We start from the raw sequence: 20,501 nt of genomic DNA, 5'->3' as shown, positions 1-20,501 counted from the left end.
GCAGGCTTTACTGCTGTCATTACAGTTCAGAGGTCTATTCCATGGCACTCAACTCCATAAGCACTGCTGAATCATCAGCTAAAATGCATTGTGCACCCTTGCACACTTACTGGCAACTCCAGCCCTGAATCTTGCTGGCCACCCCTTGCACACTAGAAAATTGTTGCGGTTCCAGTGTATCATCTCCTAGGAGCTGAAACATTCAGATTATTTAAGATTGTGGAAACCTGACAGTATAGAATAGTTGTGGGACTGTAGTAATGACAGCAGCTACTGAGATTAGTTGTTTAGAAATGAGAGCTCAAGCATACGTAAAGCAGTTTGATGGAATGAACAGCTGTTTTTTAAGACTGGAGCTGCAGAAATAATATGGCCCAAAGGGCTGAATGGCCTACTCCTGCTCCTAATTCGCTTGTACATTCAAGGCCTTAGTTTTCCTTTCATCGCCAAGCTGTTTAGATTAGATCCCTTCCACGAGCAACAACACAATGATATTTGAATTGCTCTGTGGCTAATATCAAGAAAGGCTCGGTAAAAAACTGAGTAGATTTGGACCCTAAAATGGTCAGGCTTTATTCTTTCATCTGGCATATTACTTGGATTGTACATTGACAGACATAGTTACAAGTAAAAGCTTGTGCATTCTGAAATTCCCCCACATGAATCAACATCCTGGGGGTTACCATTGACCAGAAACTGAACTGGACTAGCCATATAAATACTGTGGCTACAAGAGCAGGTCAGAGGCTGCGAATTCTGTGGAGAGTAATTCACTTCCTGACTCCACATAGCCTGTCCACCATCTACAAGGCACAAGTCAGGGGTGTGATGGAATATTCCCCACTTGCCTGGATGACTGCAGCTCCAACAACACTCAAGAAGCTGGACACCATCCAGGACAAAGCAGCCCACTTGATTGGCACCCCATCCACCATCTTTAACATCCATGGACTGCAGCAGCTCAAGAAGACAGCTCATCACCATCTTCTTGAGGGAAATTAGGAAAGGGCAACAAATGCTGGCCTGCCAGCAATGCTCACAACCCATGAAAGAATTTTTTAAAAATGCAACGTCACACTTCCATTTTTGTTTTCTCCTTGTTGTTGTTGCCGCTTGTCCAACTGACTTAGAGTGTTATGATCCCAGCTGATAATACTGGACAAATCAGATCCCAGATTCAAATTCTCACTATTCCTTTTATCCCAGCAACCCTTACAAACACAAAATCCCAGTGAAGATTTACCACTGTCTCAATACCAAGGTTTCTTGCTTGGGTTAGCTCAGTTTCAAACAGGTTTCTTCCAGTGGACTGCTGAGCATTCATGAGATTTTTTAAAAATTCATTTATGGGGAATGTAGGCGTCACTAGCTAGGGGCATTTATTGCCCATCACAAATTGTGCTTGAGAAGGTGCTGGTGAGCTGCCTTCTTAAACTGCTGCGCTCCATGTGATGTAGGTACACCCACATTGCTGTTAGGGAGGGCCTAGGTCGATGTCAGGTGGTCTGTCTGGTTTCATTCCATTTTTTATTGACTTTCTAGTGGTTTGATACAACTGAGTGGCTTGCTAGGCCATTTCAGAGGGCATTTAAGAGTCAATCACATTACTATGGATCTGGAATCACATGTAGGCCAAACCAGGTGAGGACAGCAGATTTCCTTCCCTAACAGAAATTAGTGAACCAGATGGGTTTTTACAACAATCGACAATGGTTTTCATGGTCATCATTAGATTTCTAATTCCAGGTTTTTATTGATTTTATCTGCCATGGTGGGATTCAAACCCAGGTCCCAGAGCATTACCCTGGGTTTCTGGATTACCAGTGCAGAGACAATACCACTACGACACCCAAAAACCCAAATCTAAACTCATTATTACTTCAACTTCAGAGCAAGCACATGATTTCCCTAAACTACGTTCCCTGCAGGCTTGCAGGATTTCTTATTAGAGGGGTTAGATCTTCTGCCTAACTTACCACCTTCTGTGTTTCCCTGTCTCTCTGGATCCCTGTCGCTAGGCAACAACATAGTTTTTCCTACTTTTTAAAAACTTCACTAAACTACTAACCCTAATGCTTACCTTGAAGAAGTTTTGTGCTACTCTCCGTCAGGATTTTTGAATCTCTCTTTTGCCTCATTCACCTTCATTGCTTTCCATTTCTCTCCTGGTGTTTGACAAGGTGTTTACTAAAACCCGATCACCACCTCCAACACCTCTTTGTTTTGTCTGTGACATCTTTTGGTTATCTCCTCCTATCACTGGCTTGCTTGTCCCAACAAATCCACCGCCCCCCCCACCCTTAAACCAACTTATATTTCACCCCTTTCCTATTTCTACTTAGTTCTGTTGAAGGGTCATGAGGACTCGAAATGTCAACTTTGCTCTACAACAAAACAAAAATAGAAATATCTGGAAAAACTCAGCAGGTCTGGCAGCATCGGCGGAGAAGAACAAAGTTGACGTTTTGAGTCCTCATGACCCTTCAAGAGAACTAAGTAAAAATAGAGGGGTGAAATATAAGCTGGTTTAAGGTGAGGGGGTGGGGGGAGAAGTGGTGGTTATAGGGACAAGCAAGCAGTGATAGGAGCAGATAACCATAAGATGTCACAGAAAAAAAGGTGTTGAAGGTGGTGATATTATCTAAAAGAATGTGCTAATTAAGAATGGATAGCAGGACACGCAAGGTACAGATATCTCTAGTGGGGGTGTGGTGAAATAAGACTAAAAGGGCATAAAAGGTATAGATTTAAAAATAATGGAAATAGGTGGGAAAAGAAATATCTATATAAATTGTTGGAAAAAACAAAAGGGAGGGAGAAGAAACGGAAAGGGGGTGGGGATGGAGGATGAAGTTCAAGATCTACAGTTGTTGAACTCAATATTCAGTCCGGAAGGCTGTAAAGTGCCTAGTCAGAAGATGAGGTGCTGTTCCTCCAGTTTGTGTTGAGCTTCACTGGAACAATGCAGCAAGCCAAGGACAAACATGTGGGCAAGAGAGCAGGGTGGAGTGTTAAAATGGCAAGCGACAGGGAGGTCTGGGTCATTCTTGCGGACACACCGAAGGTGTTCTACAAAGCGGTCGCCCAGTCTGCATTTGGTCTCTCCAATGTAGAGGAAACCTCATTGGGACCAACGAATGCAGTGGACTAAGTTGGGGGAAATGCAAGTGAAATGCTGCTTCACTTGAAAGGAGTGTTTGGGCCCTTGGACGGTGAGGAGAGAGCAAGTGAAGGGGCAGGTGTTGCATATTTTGCGTTTGCATGGGGAGGTGCCGTAGGTGAGGGTTGAGGAGTAGGGGGCGATGGAGGATTGGACCAGGGTGTCACGGAGGGAACAATCCCTACGGAATGCCGCTAAGGGGGGTGAAGGGAAGATATGTTTGGTGGTGGCAGCATGCTAGAGTTGGCGGAAATGGCGGTGGATGATCCTTTGAATGCGGAGGCTGGTGGGGTGATAAACGAGGACAAGGGGGACCCTATCATGTTTCTGGGAGGGAGATGAAGGCGTGAGGGCGGATGCGCGGGAGATGGGCTGGACACGGTTGAGGGCCCTGTCAACTACTGTGGGTGGAAAACCTCGGTTAAGGAAGAAGGAGGACATGTCAGAGGAACTGTTTTTGAAGGTAGCATCATCAGAACAGATGCGACAGAGACGAAGGAACTGAGGGAATGTAATGGAGTCCTTACAGGAAGCGGGGTGTGAGGAGCTGTAGTCGAGGTAGCTGTGGGAGTCGGTAGGCTTGTAATGGATATTGGTGGACAGTCTATCATCAGAGATTGAGACAGAGAGGTCAAGGAAGGGAAGGGAAGTGTCAGAGATGGACCCTATGAAAATGATCGAGGGGTGGAGATTGGAAGCAAAATTAATAAATTTTTCCAGGTCCCGACGAGAGCATGAAGCAGCACCGAAGTATTCATCAATGTACTGGAGAAAGAGTTGTGGGAGCAACTTTGCTCTTCTCCGCCGATGCTGCCAGACCTGCTGAGTTTTTCCAGGTATTTCTGTTTTTGTTTTGGATTTCCAGCATCCACCGGTTTTTTGTTTTTATCTTGTTAACCCATCTCTTCACTTTGAGTTGTAAAACCTCATTAAAAATGCATGTATACAAACAGGGCTGCAGACTTTCTGGCACCTGGCTCACATAAACCACTAAATAAAACTAAAACCAGGTTTCACCTTTTTTAACACCCAAATACAAAACATAAATTAAACCTACAGCTATACATTGTTCCTAACAAGAGGACAGTTTGGGATCATGCTCCCAAAGAATCTATTAATGGCCTGTGGAAACTTCCAACAGAAAAATCTGCAAGGGTGGCTCGAGGTGACTTACCCTATGATCCCTACCTGTTGCAAAGTATTGCTAGCCTGACACTGAATAGCTTTTGAAATCCTGCCCTTTCCCAGGCACAGAGCGCCTTGTCTCCAAAACATTCTGCTTCTTAAGTTCTTAAGGTGATTTTCTTATGGAATTAGTTGGGATAAGGAAAGGATTGTCATAAAATCCTATGTTTAGTTTTCAAACCTGGAGATAAATGCGACTGGCTGTTAACAACAAAATAATGAAGCATTTCATTTAACTAATCTTAGAAATAAGATTTTCGTCACAGATTGCGGAAAGCCAAGATTGTGCTAAAAGGAATAGTGTTGCAATTTGTTGAAAAGCTCCCCAGGGCCCTAATCACTGAATAACCCAGCTGTTGAATTGCACTTTGTTGAGATATTTCCCCAGCTTTGGAGCCATGCTGAGAATTCTGAATAACGTCAGTGGGTGTGGGAGGTGTGTGCTGTTGACAAACAAGGCTGAGACACAGTAAATGGGGATGGAATGATGCATCTTTATCACTTTTTTGTGAGTAAAGACATTTGTCTTACCAAAAGAAAAAGCAATTTAGCCAGACCAAGGGCTGATCTTGTCAGCAATGGAACCATTATTTCTCTGTTACTGATGTGGAGCTCGGTATGATGGCATCCTTCCAGGAGAGAGAAAATTACTGTTAATTCACTTGTATTTAAGCACACAACTGAGTCACTGTGATAAATTTATACTTGATAGTTATGCAGTAATGATCAAGAATAATACCAGCATTGAGAAATTATAGTGGTCAGCAAAGACTGAACAGGCTGGTACTCTTTAAGGCTGAGAGTTGATAAAGGTTTTTAAAATGATGAAAGGGTTTGACAGGGTAGACGGAGAGAAGATGTTTCCGTCTGCAGGGGAGACCAGAACTAGAGATCATAAACATCAAAATGAAACACCAGTAAACCAAATTAGGAATTCAGGAGAAACTGCTTTACCCAGAGCAATTAGAATGTGGCACTTACTACCACACAGTCATTGAGATGAATAATGTGGATGCAGTTCAGGAAATGCTGGATAAGTACACCAGGGAGAAAGGAATAAAGGATATGCTTGTGGGATTAGGTGGAGTAGGGAGGGAGGAGGTTTATGTGGAGCATAAGAATCTGTGGTGTTGTCATGGGTTTTATTCTTGCACCTCATTGTTGCTGGATTTTGGGGGGTAGCTGAACCAACCCTTTGTAAATGACACTCCTAATTTGGCTGCAACACAGGAGGCCAGAGTACTTGGCATTGATTTAAACCTCTCTTGTAACAGGCCTCAGTAAGAATGAGAAGCCATTTCGTGAGCAATCACACCCACAAACCCACTAACAGCAGGGCATCGTATTGATATGTGCATGCATAGCTCTCCGGGGTCATCTGTTGTGGATGCTTGATACTGTTTAGCTGTGAAGTGACCATCCCTTAATGAACCCTGGTGGATGAACACATCAATGCAAAAGGGAAAAAATCTGTGAGAACGGAAAACATTGGAAATGCACAGATTTGATCATACTGCCTGACACCCCCCATATCTGCAGGAAAGTGAAGAAAGTGGTACAGAATAAAAATACAAGATAGAATCACAGTAGAAAATGGCCCCAATCGATTTCTGCCCAGCAGTTTCACCAGTTTTGCACATTGGCCCTGATCAGAATTTTTGAATCTATAACCTTTTTCTTTTTTCAAATGTCGACAAGGCCTCTTTTGTTTTTCCTGCTTTTATAAGATTCACGAGGTTCAGCACAGGGACAGGCCATGAAGTCTGCTTTATTTTTATCTCCAATTAGCCAACCAATCTAATTCAAACCCCCTGACCCAACTGCGTCCTCCAACCTGACCCTAATACCCCACGACCTGACTATCCCCTTGATCCCACCCAACTACCAAGTTACCTACTCACCTGTCTCAACCAGCTACTCATCCATTCAGACACACGTGCAGTTACCCACGCATTCACCCATTTTTAAAAAGGGGGTGTGTCCTCTCCTTCCTTTCACTCTACCCCACCTGCTGGTGTTAGAAGAGAGACGCTGCGCTGCCCTTTTCTGTGTCAGTTGGGATTCGCATGATCCCGGAAAAAACAGGCAGTAACGTTGGGTCGGGAACATCATCTTGGGCAGCCGCTGACTGGAAGATTTGGACCAATATCTTATAGTAGCTCTTTGTAAATCTTGGAGACACCTCAGGTCTCATCTTTGTGAAAAGCATCCCTAAGTTTCACTTCATAACTGTAACCTCTCGTTCTTCATTGCTCCATTTTATGTTCACTGTTGCCATTTAGTTATAATCGTGCATGTTTATTTATATTTTGAAGATTTATCCTGCATTTGTTTTCAGTTACCGAAAGTATTTTTTTTGCATTCTTGTCACAGATTTGAGGTAGACAGTGGAAGCTGAGTCAAAATGGTGCTGTTTATTTGCTAGGTTTACACCAAAACTGTTATCGATCTTACACATAATCTTACCAAGCATTAATAACATAATAAAATGTGATGAAGAAGCCACTTATCCCATTGAGTTGCCTCCATGCAAAAGTCAGGGACAATTGACATGCTGCTGACCCTCCACAATATTTAATTTCTTTACAGGGCAGGATAACCGCAGGGGAAAATCTTGAAACCTCACTCTCACTCTCGGAGTCAGTTTGACAAAGAACTGTTACTGCAGTGCCTCTAGGGAGAGAGATCTTGTCATTTAAACAATTCACTTTAATAACTTTATTAACAAACACTGCAGAACGCAGAAGGAGTTAATAGTTACCTCAATTTCTGGGTGTGTTCAGCGCTGTCTTCCTGAGTCTGTTCTGTTCCATTCTGTTCAGTTCCATTGTTTTCCAACAGATAAGTGAGCCTGTTCTAATCCAACACCAAGTCTATTCTGTTCTGTTCCAAACTTGTTCTCACAGTCAGTGGCTATACGAATTATTTTTATAACTAATTAGCCAGAAAGCCATTGAGTTATCCCATAGGTACCATACACAACGATTATCTGCTTATGCATAATCAATTTCTACAAAATGAAACCGAGGTGAGTTAGGGCAGTAGATGCTATCAAATACTCATCCTGATACTGCAGCTTCAACAAAGCTACCACTTCACCCTAGTGGACAGTAACAGTTTTTTCTGGGCTAAAAATAATTTACTCCATACACTAAGAAAAATGAATAGAAGTATAACAATATACTGGCCTTTCTAACAGAATCTCAGTGGTCTACAGTAATTATCCACAATAGCAAAATGTTAATAAGACAAGAGTGGAAGAATTTATAATGTTCCACAGCAATACATAATTTTGTAATTTTCTGTTTTCACTCTCAGGATGTAGATGTCCTTGGCAGTGCTAGCATTTGACTATCCCTAGTTGCCTACGTGGCAGTGGGCTGCCTTCTTGAACCAGTCAAGTCAGTGTGATGCAAGTGCTCCCACAATGCTTTTAGTTAGTGAGCAAATGGATGAGGAAGTGGCTGAGTGGGTAGATGGGTGAGTGTGTACGTGACTAGTCGAGTCGGGGACAGGATTCAGTCCTATTGACAATCAAGGTACGTCCAGGTGGGATGATGGATGCCTTGGAGATTTATGTTCCCCTACACTGACTGCCCTTGTTCTTCCAGTTGCTGGAAATTGTGGGTTGGGTAGATGCTGGTGAAGAAGTCTTGTTGAGTTTCTGTAGTGTAGCCCATAGCTAGTACCCACTGCAGCTACAGTGTGCAGGATGGTGGGAGTAAAGGTCCTTGTGTTGGATAGTTTTGAGCTTCTTGAATGTTGTTGCAGACCCTTCCATCCAGGCAATTGGAGACTATTTCATACTCCTAACTTGTACCTTGTAGTGGTAGAGAGGCTGTGAGAAGTCAGAAGGTTACCTCAGAATATCCATTCCCTGACCTGCTTTAAGAGCCCCATAGCATTAATGTTGCTGGTCCAATTCAGTTTAGAGTCAATCATGACCCCCTAAGGTTTTGCTGGGGACGTGGAAATGGTTATCCCACTGAAAATCAAGAGGATGTGGTTAAATTCTCTCTCATTGGAAATGGTCATTGCCTAGCATTTGTGGAGTGAGTGTTACTTGTCACATGTCAGTCCAAGCCTGGATATTGTGCACATCATGCCTCAAGAAAGCATGAACTGCTTCATTATCTGAAGTGTTGTAAATGGAGCTGAACACTCTGCAGTCATTATCGAACAGCACCTCCCCCTGATGGCACAACTCAGATCAGTGACTTGAGTGAAGAATCGTGAACATAGACCCACCTTTTACCTTGCGTTACAATGTATTACTTGTGACATCTTAATGCCCTTTTCTTTTGTCCCCATAGCCTTTTCATTGGTGATTATTACTGGCATCACTGCTCTGGAAGATAGTAAATTGCCGAAAACATTTATTAAGGTCCTTATCAAGGATTGTACCATGCATTCCCAAATAACCTACTGTGTGTTTGTGCCTGTATGTTTCAACAAATAGTTACAGGCGAATGGGTGCAAATTAGCATAGGGACACGAGAATAATGGAAGTAAACACGTGGCTAAAGAGCAGTGCGGAAAAGAGGGGTTCCATTTCGTGGGGCACTGGCATCAGTATTGGAACAGGAGGGATCTGTACCGTTGGGACGGTCTCCACCTGAACCGATCTGGGACCAATGTTCTAGCGAAAAGGGTAAATAGGGTGGTCAACAGGCCTTTAAACTAAATAGTTGGGGGGTAGGGAAGGGTAAAACCCCAAGAAGTATGACTAATGGGAAACAAATCAGCAGGCTAGTGTGTGTGTGGGGGTGGGGGGGGGTGGTGCGGGGGGGTGGATTCAACTTCATGGAAAACTATAAAAAAACTGAAAAGAAAGGAGAGCCCAGGAGAGGCTATTAAAGTCTCCAGAACACAAAATAGGACAGAGTGTTTGGAAAGGGCTAGGAATCTAACTTCAAGCACATCAGATAAAAGGGACGATAATGAGAAAGGGGACGGAAAATACAGGACTGAAGGTGTTGTATCTGAAAGCACGCAATATACGAAATAAGGTAAATGAGCTTGTGGCGCAAATTGAAATTGGCAGCTATGATGTGGTGGGCATTACGGAGACATGGCTGCAAGGGGATCAGGATGGGAGCTAAATATCCAAGGATATACACCCTGTTGAAAAGATAGGCAGGTTGGCAAAGGGGGTGGGGTTGCTTTGTTAGTAAGAAATGAAATTAAATCGATAGCAAGAAATGAAGTAGGGTCAGATGATGTAGACTCTGTGTGGGTAGAGTTGAGGAACCACAAAGGTAAAAAAACCATAATGGGAATTATGTACAGGCCTTCGAACAGTAGTCAGGATGTGAGGCATGAGATACACCAGGAAGTAGGCAAGGTTACAGTGATCAAGGGGGATTTCAATATGCAAGTAGACTGCGAAAATCAGGTTGGTTGTGGATCCCAAGAAAAGGAATTTTTGGAATGTCTACAAGATGGCTTTTTGGAGCAGCTTGTGGTGGAGCCCACTAGGGAACAGGCAATTCTAGATTTAGTGATGTGTAATGAGGCAGATTTGATAAGGGAGCTTAAGGTGAAGGAACCCTTAGGAGGAATTGACCATAATATGATAGAATTTACCCTGCAATTTGAGAAGAAAAGTCTGGAATCAGATGTAACGGTATTACAGTTGAATAAAGGCAACTACAGAGGCATGAGGGAGGAGCTGGCCAGAATTGACTGGGAGATGAGCCTAGCAAGAAAGACAGTGGAACAGCAATGGCAGGAGTTTGTGGGAGTAATTTGGGAGACACAGCAAAAATTCATCCCGAGGAAGAAGAAGCATACTAAAGGGAAGGCGAGGCAACCATGGCTGACAAGGGAAGTCAGGGACAGCGTAAAAGCTAAAGAGAAAGCATACAATGCGTCAAAGAGCAGTGGGAAACCAGGGGATTGGGAAGCCTACAAAGACCAACAGAGGACAGCTAAAAAAGAAATAAAGAGGGAGAAGATTAAATATGAGGGTAAACTAGCCAGTGGTATAAAAGAAGATTGCAAGAGTTTTTTTAGATATATAAAGGGTAAGAGAGAGGCAAAAGTGGACATTGGGCTGCTGGAAAATGACGCTGGAGAAGTAGTAGTGGGGAACAAAGAAATGGTGGAGGAACTGAATAGGTACTTTGCGTCAGTCTTCACAGTGGAAGACACGAGTGACATCCCCAAAGTTCAAGAGAGTCGGGGGGCAGAGGTGAATATGGTGGCCATTACCAAGGAGAAGGTGCTAGGAAAACTGAAAGGTCTGAAGGTGGATAAATCACATGGACCAGATGAATTACACCACAGAGTTCTGAAGGAGATAGCTTAAGAGATGGTGGAGGCATTAGTGGCGATCTTTCAGGAATCACTGGAGTCAGGGAGGGTCCCAGAGGACTGGAAAATCGCTAATGTAACCACCCTGTTTAAGAAGGGAGTGAGGCAAAAGACGGGAAATTACAGGCCGATTAGCCTGACCTCAGTCGTTGGGGTAAGATTTTAGAGACCATTATTAAGGATGAGATTTCAGAATACTTGGAAGTGCATGGTAAAATAGGGCAAAGTCAGCATGGTTTCATCAAGGGGAGGTAATGCCTGACAAATCTGTTAGAATTCTTTGAGGAGGTAACGATTAGGTTAGACAAAGGAGAGCCAATGGATGTTATTTACTTGGACTTCCAGAAGGCCTTTGACCAGGTGCCGCACAGGAGGCTGCTCAATGGGTAAGAGCCCATGGTGTTAGAGGCAAGGTACTAGCATGGATAGAAGATTGGCTGTCTGGCAGGAGGCAGAGAGTGAGGATAAGGGGGTCCTTCTCAGGATGGCTGCCGGTGACTAGTGGAGTTCCGCAGGGGTCAGTGTTGAGACCACACCTTTTCACTTTATACATTAATGATCTAGATGAAGGAACTGAGGGCATCCTGGCTAAGTTTGCAGATGATACAAAGATAGATGGAGGGACAGGTAGTATTGAGGAGGTGGGGAGGCTACAGAAGGATTTGGACAGGTTAGGAGAATGGGCAAAGAAGTGGCAGATGGAATACAATATGGGGAAGTGTGAGGTCATGCACTTTGGTAGGAAGAATAGAGGCACAGACTAGTTTCTAAATGGGGAGAGAATTCAGAAATCTGAAGTGCAAAGGGACTTGGGAGTCCTCGTCCAGGATTCTCTTAAGGTTAACTTGCAGGTTGAATCGGTAGTTAGGAAGGCATATGCAATGTTGGTATTTATTTCGAGAGGACTAGAATATAAAAGCAGGGATGTGCTGCTGAGGCTTTATAAGGCTCTGGTCAGACCACATTTAGAATATTGTGAGCAATTTTGGGCCCTGTATCTCAGGAAGGATGTGCTGGTCCTGGAGAAGGTCCAGAGGAGGTTCACAAGAATGATCCCAAGAATGAAAGGCTTAATATATGAGGAACGTTTGAGGATTCTGGGTCTATACTTGATGGAGTTTAGAAGGATGAGGGGGGATCTGATTGAAACTTACAGAACACTGAAAGACCTGGATAGAGTGGACGTGGGGAAGATGTTTCCATTAGGAGAGACTAGGTCCCGAGGGCACAGCCTCAGAGTAAAGGCAAGACCTTTTAGAACAGAGATGAGGAGAAACTTCTTTAGCCAGAGAGAGGTGAATCTATGGAATTCATTGCCACAGAAGGCTGTGGAGGCCAGTTCATTGAGTGTATTTAAGACCGAGATAGATAGGTTCTTGATTGGCAAGGGGATCAAAGGTTACGGGGAGAAGGTGGGAGATTGGGGTTGAGTAACTTATCAGTCATGATTGAATGGCGGAGCAGATCGATGGGCTGAATGGCCTAATTTCTGCTCCTATGTCTTATGGTCTTACGGGTGTTTCAGCAACAACAACACTTAGATTGCACCTTTATGAAAGTAAAACATCTCCAGGCATTTCTCATGGGCCATCATCAAAATTTGACACTGAGCCACATAAAGATATTAGGACAGGTGATAAAATGATTGGTCAATAAGGTAAATTTTAAGGAATGCCTTTAAGGAGGAGAGGCAGAGAGGACTTGGGAGGGAATGTTTGCATTTAGGTCCTAGACATCTGAAGACATTAGTCCTCAGTAGTGAGGTAAAAGAAATTGGAGTGGCAAAAGAGGCCAGAATTGGAGGAACATAGTTCTTGGAATATTGTAGGGCTGGAGAGATTGGAACAAAAGAATGAGAATTTTAAAATTGAGGTGCTGCTACTAGACTAGATAAAACAGTAAGCACAGGGTCTTGGCTTAATGGGACTTTGTGCAAATTAGGATACGTACTTCACATTTCCCAAGTAAGCCTGTGTGTTTGTGCAAATTATTAAAGGCTGTTACCTGAACATGCTTGGTGGAAGGAAGGAAGTGCAGTTTGCCAACTGTTTTTATATATATATATATATATATATATATATATATATATAATTAGAGAGACCATACTGCAAAATGTTTTTTATGAAGCGATAATAATCATCACCTGGATTAGCACAATTGCCTTCATCAGTATGCCTCAGGAGAAATTCAGTTGTCTCTTGGATAAAAATCTGTTTTGTTTGGCACATAATTCAACAATCTCAGATCTTGGACAAAATGCCCTTATAGTGCAGGTTTTCTGAAAGATTTCAGGATTATTGCATTATTTTTTACTCAATTGTTGACAGCAGATCAGTGATGGTGTACTTCATTATCCTCATGCAAGTTTCATGGAATTATAGATTGGTTGCAGCACAGAAGGAGACCATTCGGCCTGTTGAGTCCGCATTGGCTCTAAACAAGAGCAGTATAGCCATACCCTCTCCCCTGCCTTTCCCAGTGGCCCTGAAAATAATTTTCCTTCAGGGTGCTTATCCAAGTTCCTTTTGAAAACCAAGATGGAATACACTTCCACCACACTCTTGAGGTAGTGCAATCCAGCTGTAACCACTCACTATGTAAAAAAGATTTTCCTCATGTCACCTTTGGTTCTTTGCCAATCTCTTTAAATTTGCGTCCGTTGGTTCTTGACTCTTCTGCCAAAAGTTTCTCTCTCTCTCTACCCTGTCTAGACCCCTTATGATTTGAACCCCTCTATCAGATCTCCCCTCACCCTTCTCTAAAGAGAACAACCCCAGCTTCTCCAATCTATCCTGCACCCTCTCTAAAGCCTTTACATCCTTTCTAAGAGCAGTGCCCAGAATTGGATGCAATACTCCAGTTAAGGCTGAATCAATTTTTATAAAGGCTCATCATAACTTCCTTGATTTTGTACTCTATGCCTCTATTTACAAAGCCCAGGATCCCATATGCCTTATTGACTGCTTTCTTAACCTACCCTTCAATGATTTATGCACATATAGCAACATGTCCTGCACCCCTTTTAAAATTGAATCCTTTATTTTATATTGCTTCTCATTCTCCCAAACAAATGTATCACTTCACACTTCGCTGCATTAAATTTCAATTGCCAAGAGTCTGTCCATTGCACCAGGCTGTCTATGTCCTCTTGAAATCTATCACTATCCTCCTCACAGTTCATGATACTTCCAAGTTTCGTATTGTCTGCAAATTCTGAAATTGTGTACACTCAAGACTAGGTCATTTCTTTTCTTCATATATACAGTTAGCAGTGATCCTAATATTGACCATTTGGGAACCCTATCCTGTACCTTCTTCCATTTCAACAAACAACTGTTCACCACTACTCTTTTTTTCCTATCACTCAGCCCACTACATATCCATTCTTGTTGGGCCAGAAACATATTGAAACCTTCCCCCTCTCTGCCCTTTGTTATTACCCCGGTCTATATCAGGATAATTAAAGTTTTCCGTTATCACTGCCCCATAGATTTAGCACCTTTGCTTTTTTTGCAGATCTGCTCTCCTACATCTTTCCTACTGATTAGTGGCCTATAGAATATACCCAATAGTATAATGGCATCTTTATTGGCCCATAACTTCCGTACTCCCCAGCGTTGGGTTTGGGGGCTACTCCAAAGATGTGCTGGGGAATCCCTCTGGCAAGTTCCCAGGTAAGGGTTTGCACAGCAATTGCCCAGAAGTGTTAACTTCCTCTGGACAATTGCACTGCGCTGGGAACCATCGAAAAATGTGATTTAAATTGGAAACTTTGATGGTTCCACTGGGGCTATACCAATAGTTACCCTGAAAAAATTAGAATTAAAACCTCTTCTAACTTCTGGGTAATTATTGCAAAGACCCACCGACCCCACAGGACTCCCCCAGACCCCTGCTCTCCCCAGCCCCACCCCCTGACCTCTGACAACCCCATCTCCCCACCCAACCTCAGAGCCCCCCCTCAACCTCTGACTTCTCCCCCCAACTTAGGACCCCTCCCCCCCGATCTCAGAACACCCCACTTACCTAGGGCCACCTCCCCTCAACCTCTGACGCCCCCAACCTCTGACCCACCCCCAACCTTGGACCCACAACCGACCTCCGAACAACCCCTCCACCACCCCCACCCCAGTCCTGTACACTCCCCACGTCCTGAACTCAACCCCCCATCCCAACCTCCGGACACCCCTGCACCCCCGACCTCCGGACTACCTCACCGCCCCCCAACCTCCAAACCCCCCAGATCCCTCTCCCAAAACCACCCCCCACCCCAAACACCCTCCCCCGAACCCACCCAACAACCTCTTCCCCCCCCTCCCCCATCCCGAAGCACGGCACCCCTGAATACCCGCCTCCCCCCCGAACACCCCCGATCTACACTTCGCTGGGGCCTGCGAGGATTCTTTCGATGCAGGCCCCAAGCAGCTCTGGAGAACGGGAATGGCAACACAGTTTTCAAGACCAGGTGAGTAGACATTTATTTCTTCTAATTTCTGCGTGCCAGCACTTTCCAACGCTAACCCATCCTTTCTTAAGCCTAACCAAGCAGATTCTGTCCTTGAGCCCTCTGAGACATCCTCTATCTCTCTAGCAATGTAATATTCTCCTTAATCAATACTGGCACCCTCCTTTTTCCCTTCCCTATCTTATTCAGGAATATTTTGTACTCAGTGCTGCTCTTTTTGAGACAGGTCTCTGATATTGCCACAGCATCATATTCCCATGTGGCTGTTTGCACCTGCAGCTTAACAACCTTGTTTACCATGCTTTGTGCGTTTACATCCTAAATAGCCAAGTGGTTATGGTACTGGGCTTGTAACCCCAAGATCAAGAGTTCAAACCTCACAATGGCAAACTATGAAACAATGTAACTTCATCTGAATAGGAACAGATGGAAACATGTTTATGCTTGGCTTAAATAGCCAAGTGGTTATGGTACTGGGTTTGTAACCCCAAGATCAAGAGTTCAAATCTCACAATGGCAAACTATGAAACAATGTAACTTCATCTGAAACAGATGGAAACAGGTTTACTCAAAAGAGTATCAAGAGTTCAAATCTCACAATGGCAAACTATGAAACAATGTAACTTCATCTGAACAGGAACAGGTGGAAAAAACGTGTTTGTACTCAAAAGAGTTACACCCTAAATCTAATTTAGACATTGCATTCCCTCATAGTCTGACCCCATCCAATATGTTTTTACTCTGGTGCTATTTGTCTCTCTCCTTGTGCACCTTGCTTCTTCTTTCTAATGCAACATCCTGGTTCCAGATCCCCTGTCAAATTAGTTTAAACCTTCAGTATATCTCACAATGATCTCCTGATTTTGGATTGGGCATTATAGGACAAGCAGTTGAGATAGCAACTTGCTAATGCTTAATAGGATAAACAAGGTTACAGGAGAGTAATGATTATAGATCTGAGTCAGTAATCCAGCCGTCATGAAAGATCCCACTTTTGCAAATCACAAAGCTTAGTTCAATAAATTTGCTAATATGTGAGCCATGAAAGCTTGCCTCAAAAACCCCAACTAGTTCAGAGAAGGGAACCTGCCATCTATACCTGGTCTGCCCTTCACACAGCTCCAGTACCACAACATGCAGCTGATTCGTAATGGCCTCTGAAATATCATAGCAGCCACTCTCCTGTTTGGGGGGAAAAAAAACTACCCAATCATAACATTACCAGGGCAATTAGGAATGAACAATGAATACACCCTTGCTAGCATCACTTCTATCCTGAGATGCTGTCCACAATTACCTGGAGTAGAGGGGAACCTTGGAGAAAACAACAAGCAAGGCTAACTTTCCTAGTAAATAGACAGCTACTGTAAATTTAAACTGAATCATGCGTCAGCAGTAACTTCAGAGAATGATAGGACAATACAACACAGCAAGTGATCATTCAGCCCATCTGACCTGTACCAGCTCTTTGAAAGTATTATCCAATCCCCTGATCTTTGGGGTTTTTTTGGCGAGGTGTGTATCAAATTACATATAGCGGACCCTATCTACCTTCATTATCCATGTCAACACATCTAAAAGCTAATGATTTATTTCATGAATGCTGACATTGTTTTAAACCTAGTGCTGACTTGGTGGCATTTATTAAATACTTCACTTACCAACGACTTACTCTGGGGATTTTCATTTGAGTTTAGATTGAATTGCTGAACAAGCTCTTAATCAGGTTGCAATAAGTGACTGCAAAATCATCTTTTTTCTTTTTAAAAACCTGCAGTTCATGGAAATTCTTATCCAAGCACATTAATTTTCCTTAATCAAGCTAAAGGGCTCATCCAGATTGAGCTGTACAAGTGTCCAAGATGGAAATAGAAAATGCCAGAAATACGCAGCTGGTCCATCAGCACCAGGAAAGGGAACATAAAAACTGGATAAAAGGCTGGAAGGTAGTCTTTATTCATTTGCAAACTTTTATTTACAGAGACACATTGCATATTATGCACATTCAACTTTTTCAGCCTATAAACATATCATACAATATATGCACAGGTGAGCCCCCAATTAATAGCAACTACCTGAATACAATTAACACCCAATTGCTTTGCAGTTAACATTAATGAACGGTCTAAACCCAAAACTTTAATCAACCATTCCTCCTTTACTGCTTTTACCTCTAATTTCCAGTATTTGAAGTGTTTTGCATTTTATTGACACCAGTACCATAGCTGTTCCTGCAATTTGTCGAACTGTCGGTGTGGAATTATTCGTGCACTGTTTATTTTCCTCGTAATAGATAATAGGAATGGGAGTAGGTTAATTAGCCCTTTGAGCCTGTTCTTCCATTCAGTTTGATATGGCTGATCTGTGACCTAAGTCCACATACCTGCCTTTCCCCGATATCTCTTAATATCTTTTGTTAACAAAAATCCATCAATCTTAGTTCTACCAATAACAATTGATCGAGCACCAATTGCTATTTGCTGCAGAGTTCCAAGCATCTACAAACCTTTGATGTGATGTGTTTCTGATGCTTCAAGTGAATACATAATTAAACATGTTTTTAAATTTGAGCTTTGAATTTGTATTCAGAAATGGAAACTTATTTCTCAGAAACTTGATATGACAGGGATAAAGGTTCCTTGGCAAAGTTACCTATTATTTCACAGTTCTCTCTCCAAGCTTTGCAAACCCAGTGCTAAAGGTCATGAATGCAGTTGTTGTTCAATAGATGAGATTTGGAAATGTCAAGGCAATGGTGAATAACAGCTTTCACAGCAATGTGCGAGTGCAGAATGAGAGCAGGGGCAGCTCCAGGAGGCTTTAACTGAAAGTGAGGGACACATATTAAGACCTGCAATTCTTCAAAGAAATACATAATTAATTTTTTTGGCAGATGCTAAGGACTGTGAGTTTTGTGTGTGATATCACTTAACTCGCTCATGTCCTTGTATCCAGTCAACCCACAGCTAGCGTAGTTCATCCAGCAACCAACCTGTAGCTGGCCACCACCTACAGCAGGGGAGGGCACAAGCTTCCCCAGGTCGTGGGAGCAGCAACAGTAGTGCAGTTGCTGCCAGGAATGAAGTCAGAACTGGAAGAGGCAGCAACATAACCAACAAAACAGCTGGCAGGAGTGGAAGAAATGAGCGAGTTGGAAAAGCGAGACACCTAATTAGGTTTTACTGTAAACCTCACAGTCAATGCAGAACTCCCACCGAGAGTTGGAGACTTTTGTACAGATTTACTGTAAAAACTTACTAGTTCTCACCTTTCTTTCACTCTCACTTCTCCAGTCTGTCTTCCTGCCAGCTCTCCTGCTTCCAATTCTGTGAAATTGTGTGATGACACACAAATTCGATGCCAATTTCTGCAGAATCATGAAGTCTCTAAGTTTGTTTTTGATTTATATTTTATAAATTGAGAGATTTTGATGTCATGAAGTATAAATCAAATGTTACTGTAATTTCAGACCAGAGATACTAGGACAGTTATTGAAACATAATTCTGTTCACTGAAAACAGGCATGATTCCTGATTTGATCCATTTAATAATAGTTTTCTGATTTCTCATTCTAAATTGTGAACTCCCTCAAATACTGCACTTCATAATTTAGAGCTTGTATTGTTTATGGAAGCCTTTTAAAATTTTGAGTATTTGGTCACCTGACTGCTTCTCATTTGTAAAGGCCTGGATTTTTTTTTTTGAAGGGGTTTGTACTGAAACCTGAATTGTGGCTGAACACATAGATCATTGTTGTATGCCACCATTAGTAAGGTAAGCAACTTCACATCCCAAAGATTACTGACAGTTGTGGGGGAAATGGAGAAAATCCAGGACAATTGCAAGAGGTATTCTCGTCGCACCTGCTGACTAATCCCCAGCAGGAACCCTGCTTTCCCCCCCCACCCACCCCCCGCACTGACAGCATCTATTTTAATCAGTAACATGGTTTAAGGTTTCTCACATGTCGATGCAGACTCAAAGGGCCTCTTCTGCACTGTGTGATTCTGTGAAGGTTTTAATACCAACATCTGCCTACAGTCCACCTGCTTAATTGTGCAGGAGTTACTGTAAAGCTGCCCTTTAAATCAACATTCACTCTTTCGCTTAATAGTGCTATAATTGCTTCATTTTAAACTATGCTGGTGAGTAGGATGCATACAGTGTTGGATAGTTGACATAAGCAGGGCATCAGCACAAAATCACTGTTGAATAAAGTTCAATGTTGATGAAGAGCGAACTGACAGAGAAAATAGCATTGTCACCTGAAATTTGTGGGATACCGATTTATGACGAATCATATTTATATATTGTAATAGATATGGGGTTTCAGTCTGTATCGTAATAGATATGAGGCTTTTATCCATACTGTCATAGATATTGCACCTCAGTCCATTCTGTAAGAGATATAAGGCTTCAGTTTGTACAGTATTAAATTAAAGGCTTCAGTCTGTACAGTATTAAATATGAGGCTTCAGTCTGTAGTTTTTTTGTATTCATTTGTGGGATGTGGGCGTTGCTGGCTAGGCCAGCATTTATTGCTCATCCTTAATTGCCCTTGAGAAGATGGTGGTGTGCTGCCTTCTTGAACCACTGAAATCCCTGTGTTGTAGGTATGGTGTAGGGAGTGAGTTTCAGGATTTTGACCCAGCGACCGTGAAGGAACAGTGATATATTTTCAAGTCAGGATGGTAAGTGGCTTGGAGGGGAACATCCAGGTGGTGGTGTTCCCATCTATTTGCTGCCCTTGTCCTTCTAGGTGGTAGTGATCGTGGGTTTGGAAGGTGCTGCCTAAGGAGCCTTGGTGAATTCCTGCAGTGCATCTTGTAGATGGTACACACTGCTACTACTGTGCGTCGGTGTTGGAGGAAGTGAATGTTTATGGAAGGGGTGCCAATCAAGCTTTTTCCTGAATGGTGTCAAGCTTCTTGAGTGTTGTTGGAGCTGCACTCATCCAGGCAAGTTAGAGAGTGTTGCATCACACTCCTGACCTGTGCCATGTAGATAGTGGACAGGCTTTGGGGAGTCAGGAGGTGAGTTACTCGTCGCAGGATTCCTAGTCTCTAGCCTATCCTTGAAGCCACAGTATTTATATGACGAGCCCAGTTCAGTTTCTGGTCAAGGGTAACCACCAGGATGTTGATAGTGTTAAATATGGGGCTTCAGTCCACATTCTATTAGATATGAGGCTTCAATCCACAGTCTATTTGATTTGAGGCTCCTGTCCACATTCAATTAGATATGGAGCTTCAGTCCACAATCTATTTGATATGAGACTCCTGTCCACATTCTATTATATATGGGGCTTCAGACTATACCGTAATAGCTTTGGGGCTTCAGTCAGCACTGTAATAGATATTGGGCTTCCACCCTTGT

General features: G+C 43.0%; 1 protein-coding gene across 2 annotated transcripts in view; it reads left to right on the top strand.

Moving 5' to 3' along the window:
- Positions 1-20,501, top strand: part of pdhx (pyruvate dehydrogenase complex component X) — a 230,810-nt gene that overhangs the window by 71,132 nt on the left and 139,177 nt on the right. The window contains exon 1 of one of the 2 annotated variants that reach the window (XM_041197438.1): positions 15,004-15,125. The exons of the other annotated variant lie outside the window; for it this stretch is intronic. Coding sequence (XP_041053372.1) covers positions 15,069-15,125 — 57 coding nt within the window. The 5' untranslated portion in view covers positions 15,004-15,068. Of the gene's footprint in view, positions 1-15,003; positions 15,126-20,501 lie in introns of those variants that run through there. 2 annotated transcript variants of the gene reach the window in all.

This window comes from Carcharodon carcharias, chromosome 10 (genome assembly GCF_017639515.1).
Source record: "Carcharodon carcharias isolate sCarCar2 chromosome 10, sCarCar2.pri, whole genome shotgun sequence".
In the NCBI taxonomy this organism is placed as follows: domain Eukaryota; kingdom Metazoa; phylum Chordata; class Chondrichthyes; order Lamniformes; family Lamnidae; genus Carcharodon; species Carcharodon carcharias.
The sequence above is the reverse complement of the archived record's forward strand: the minus strand, read 5'-3'. Positions and strand labels throughout refer to the sequence as shown.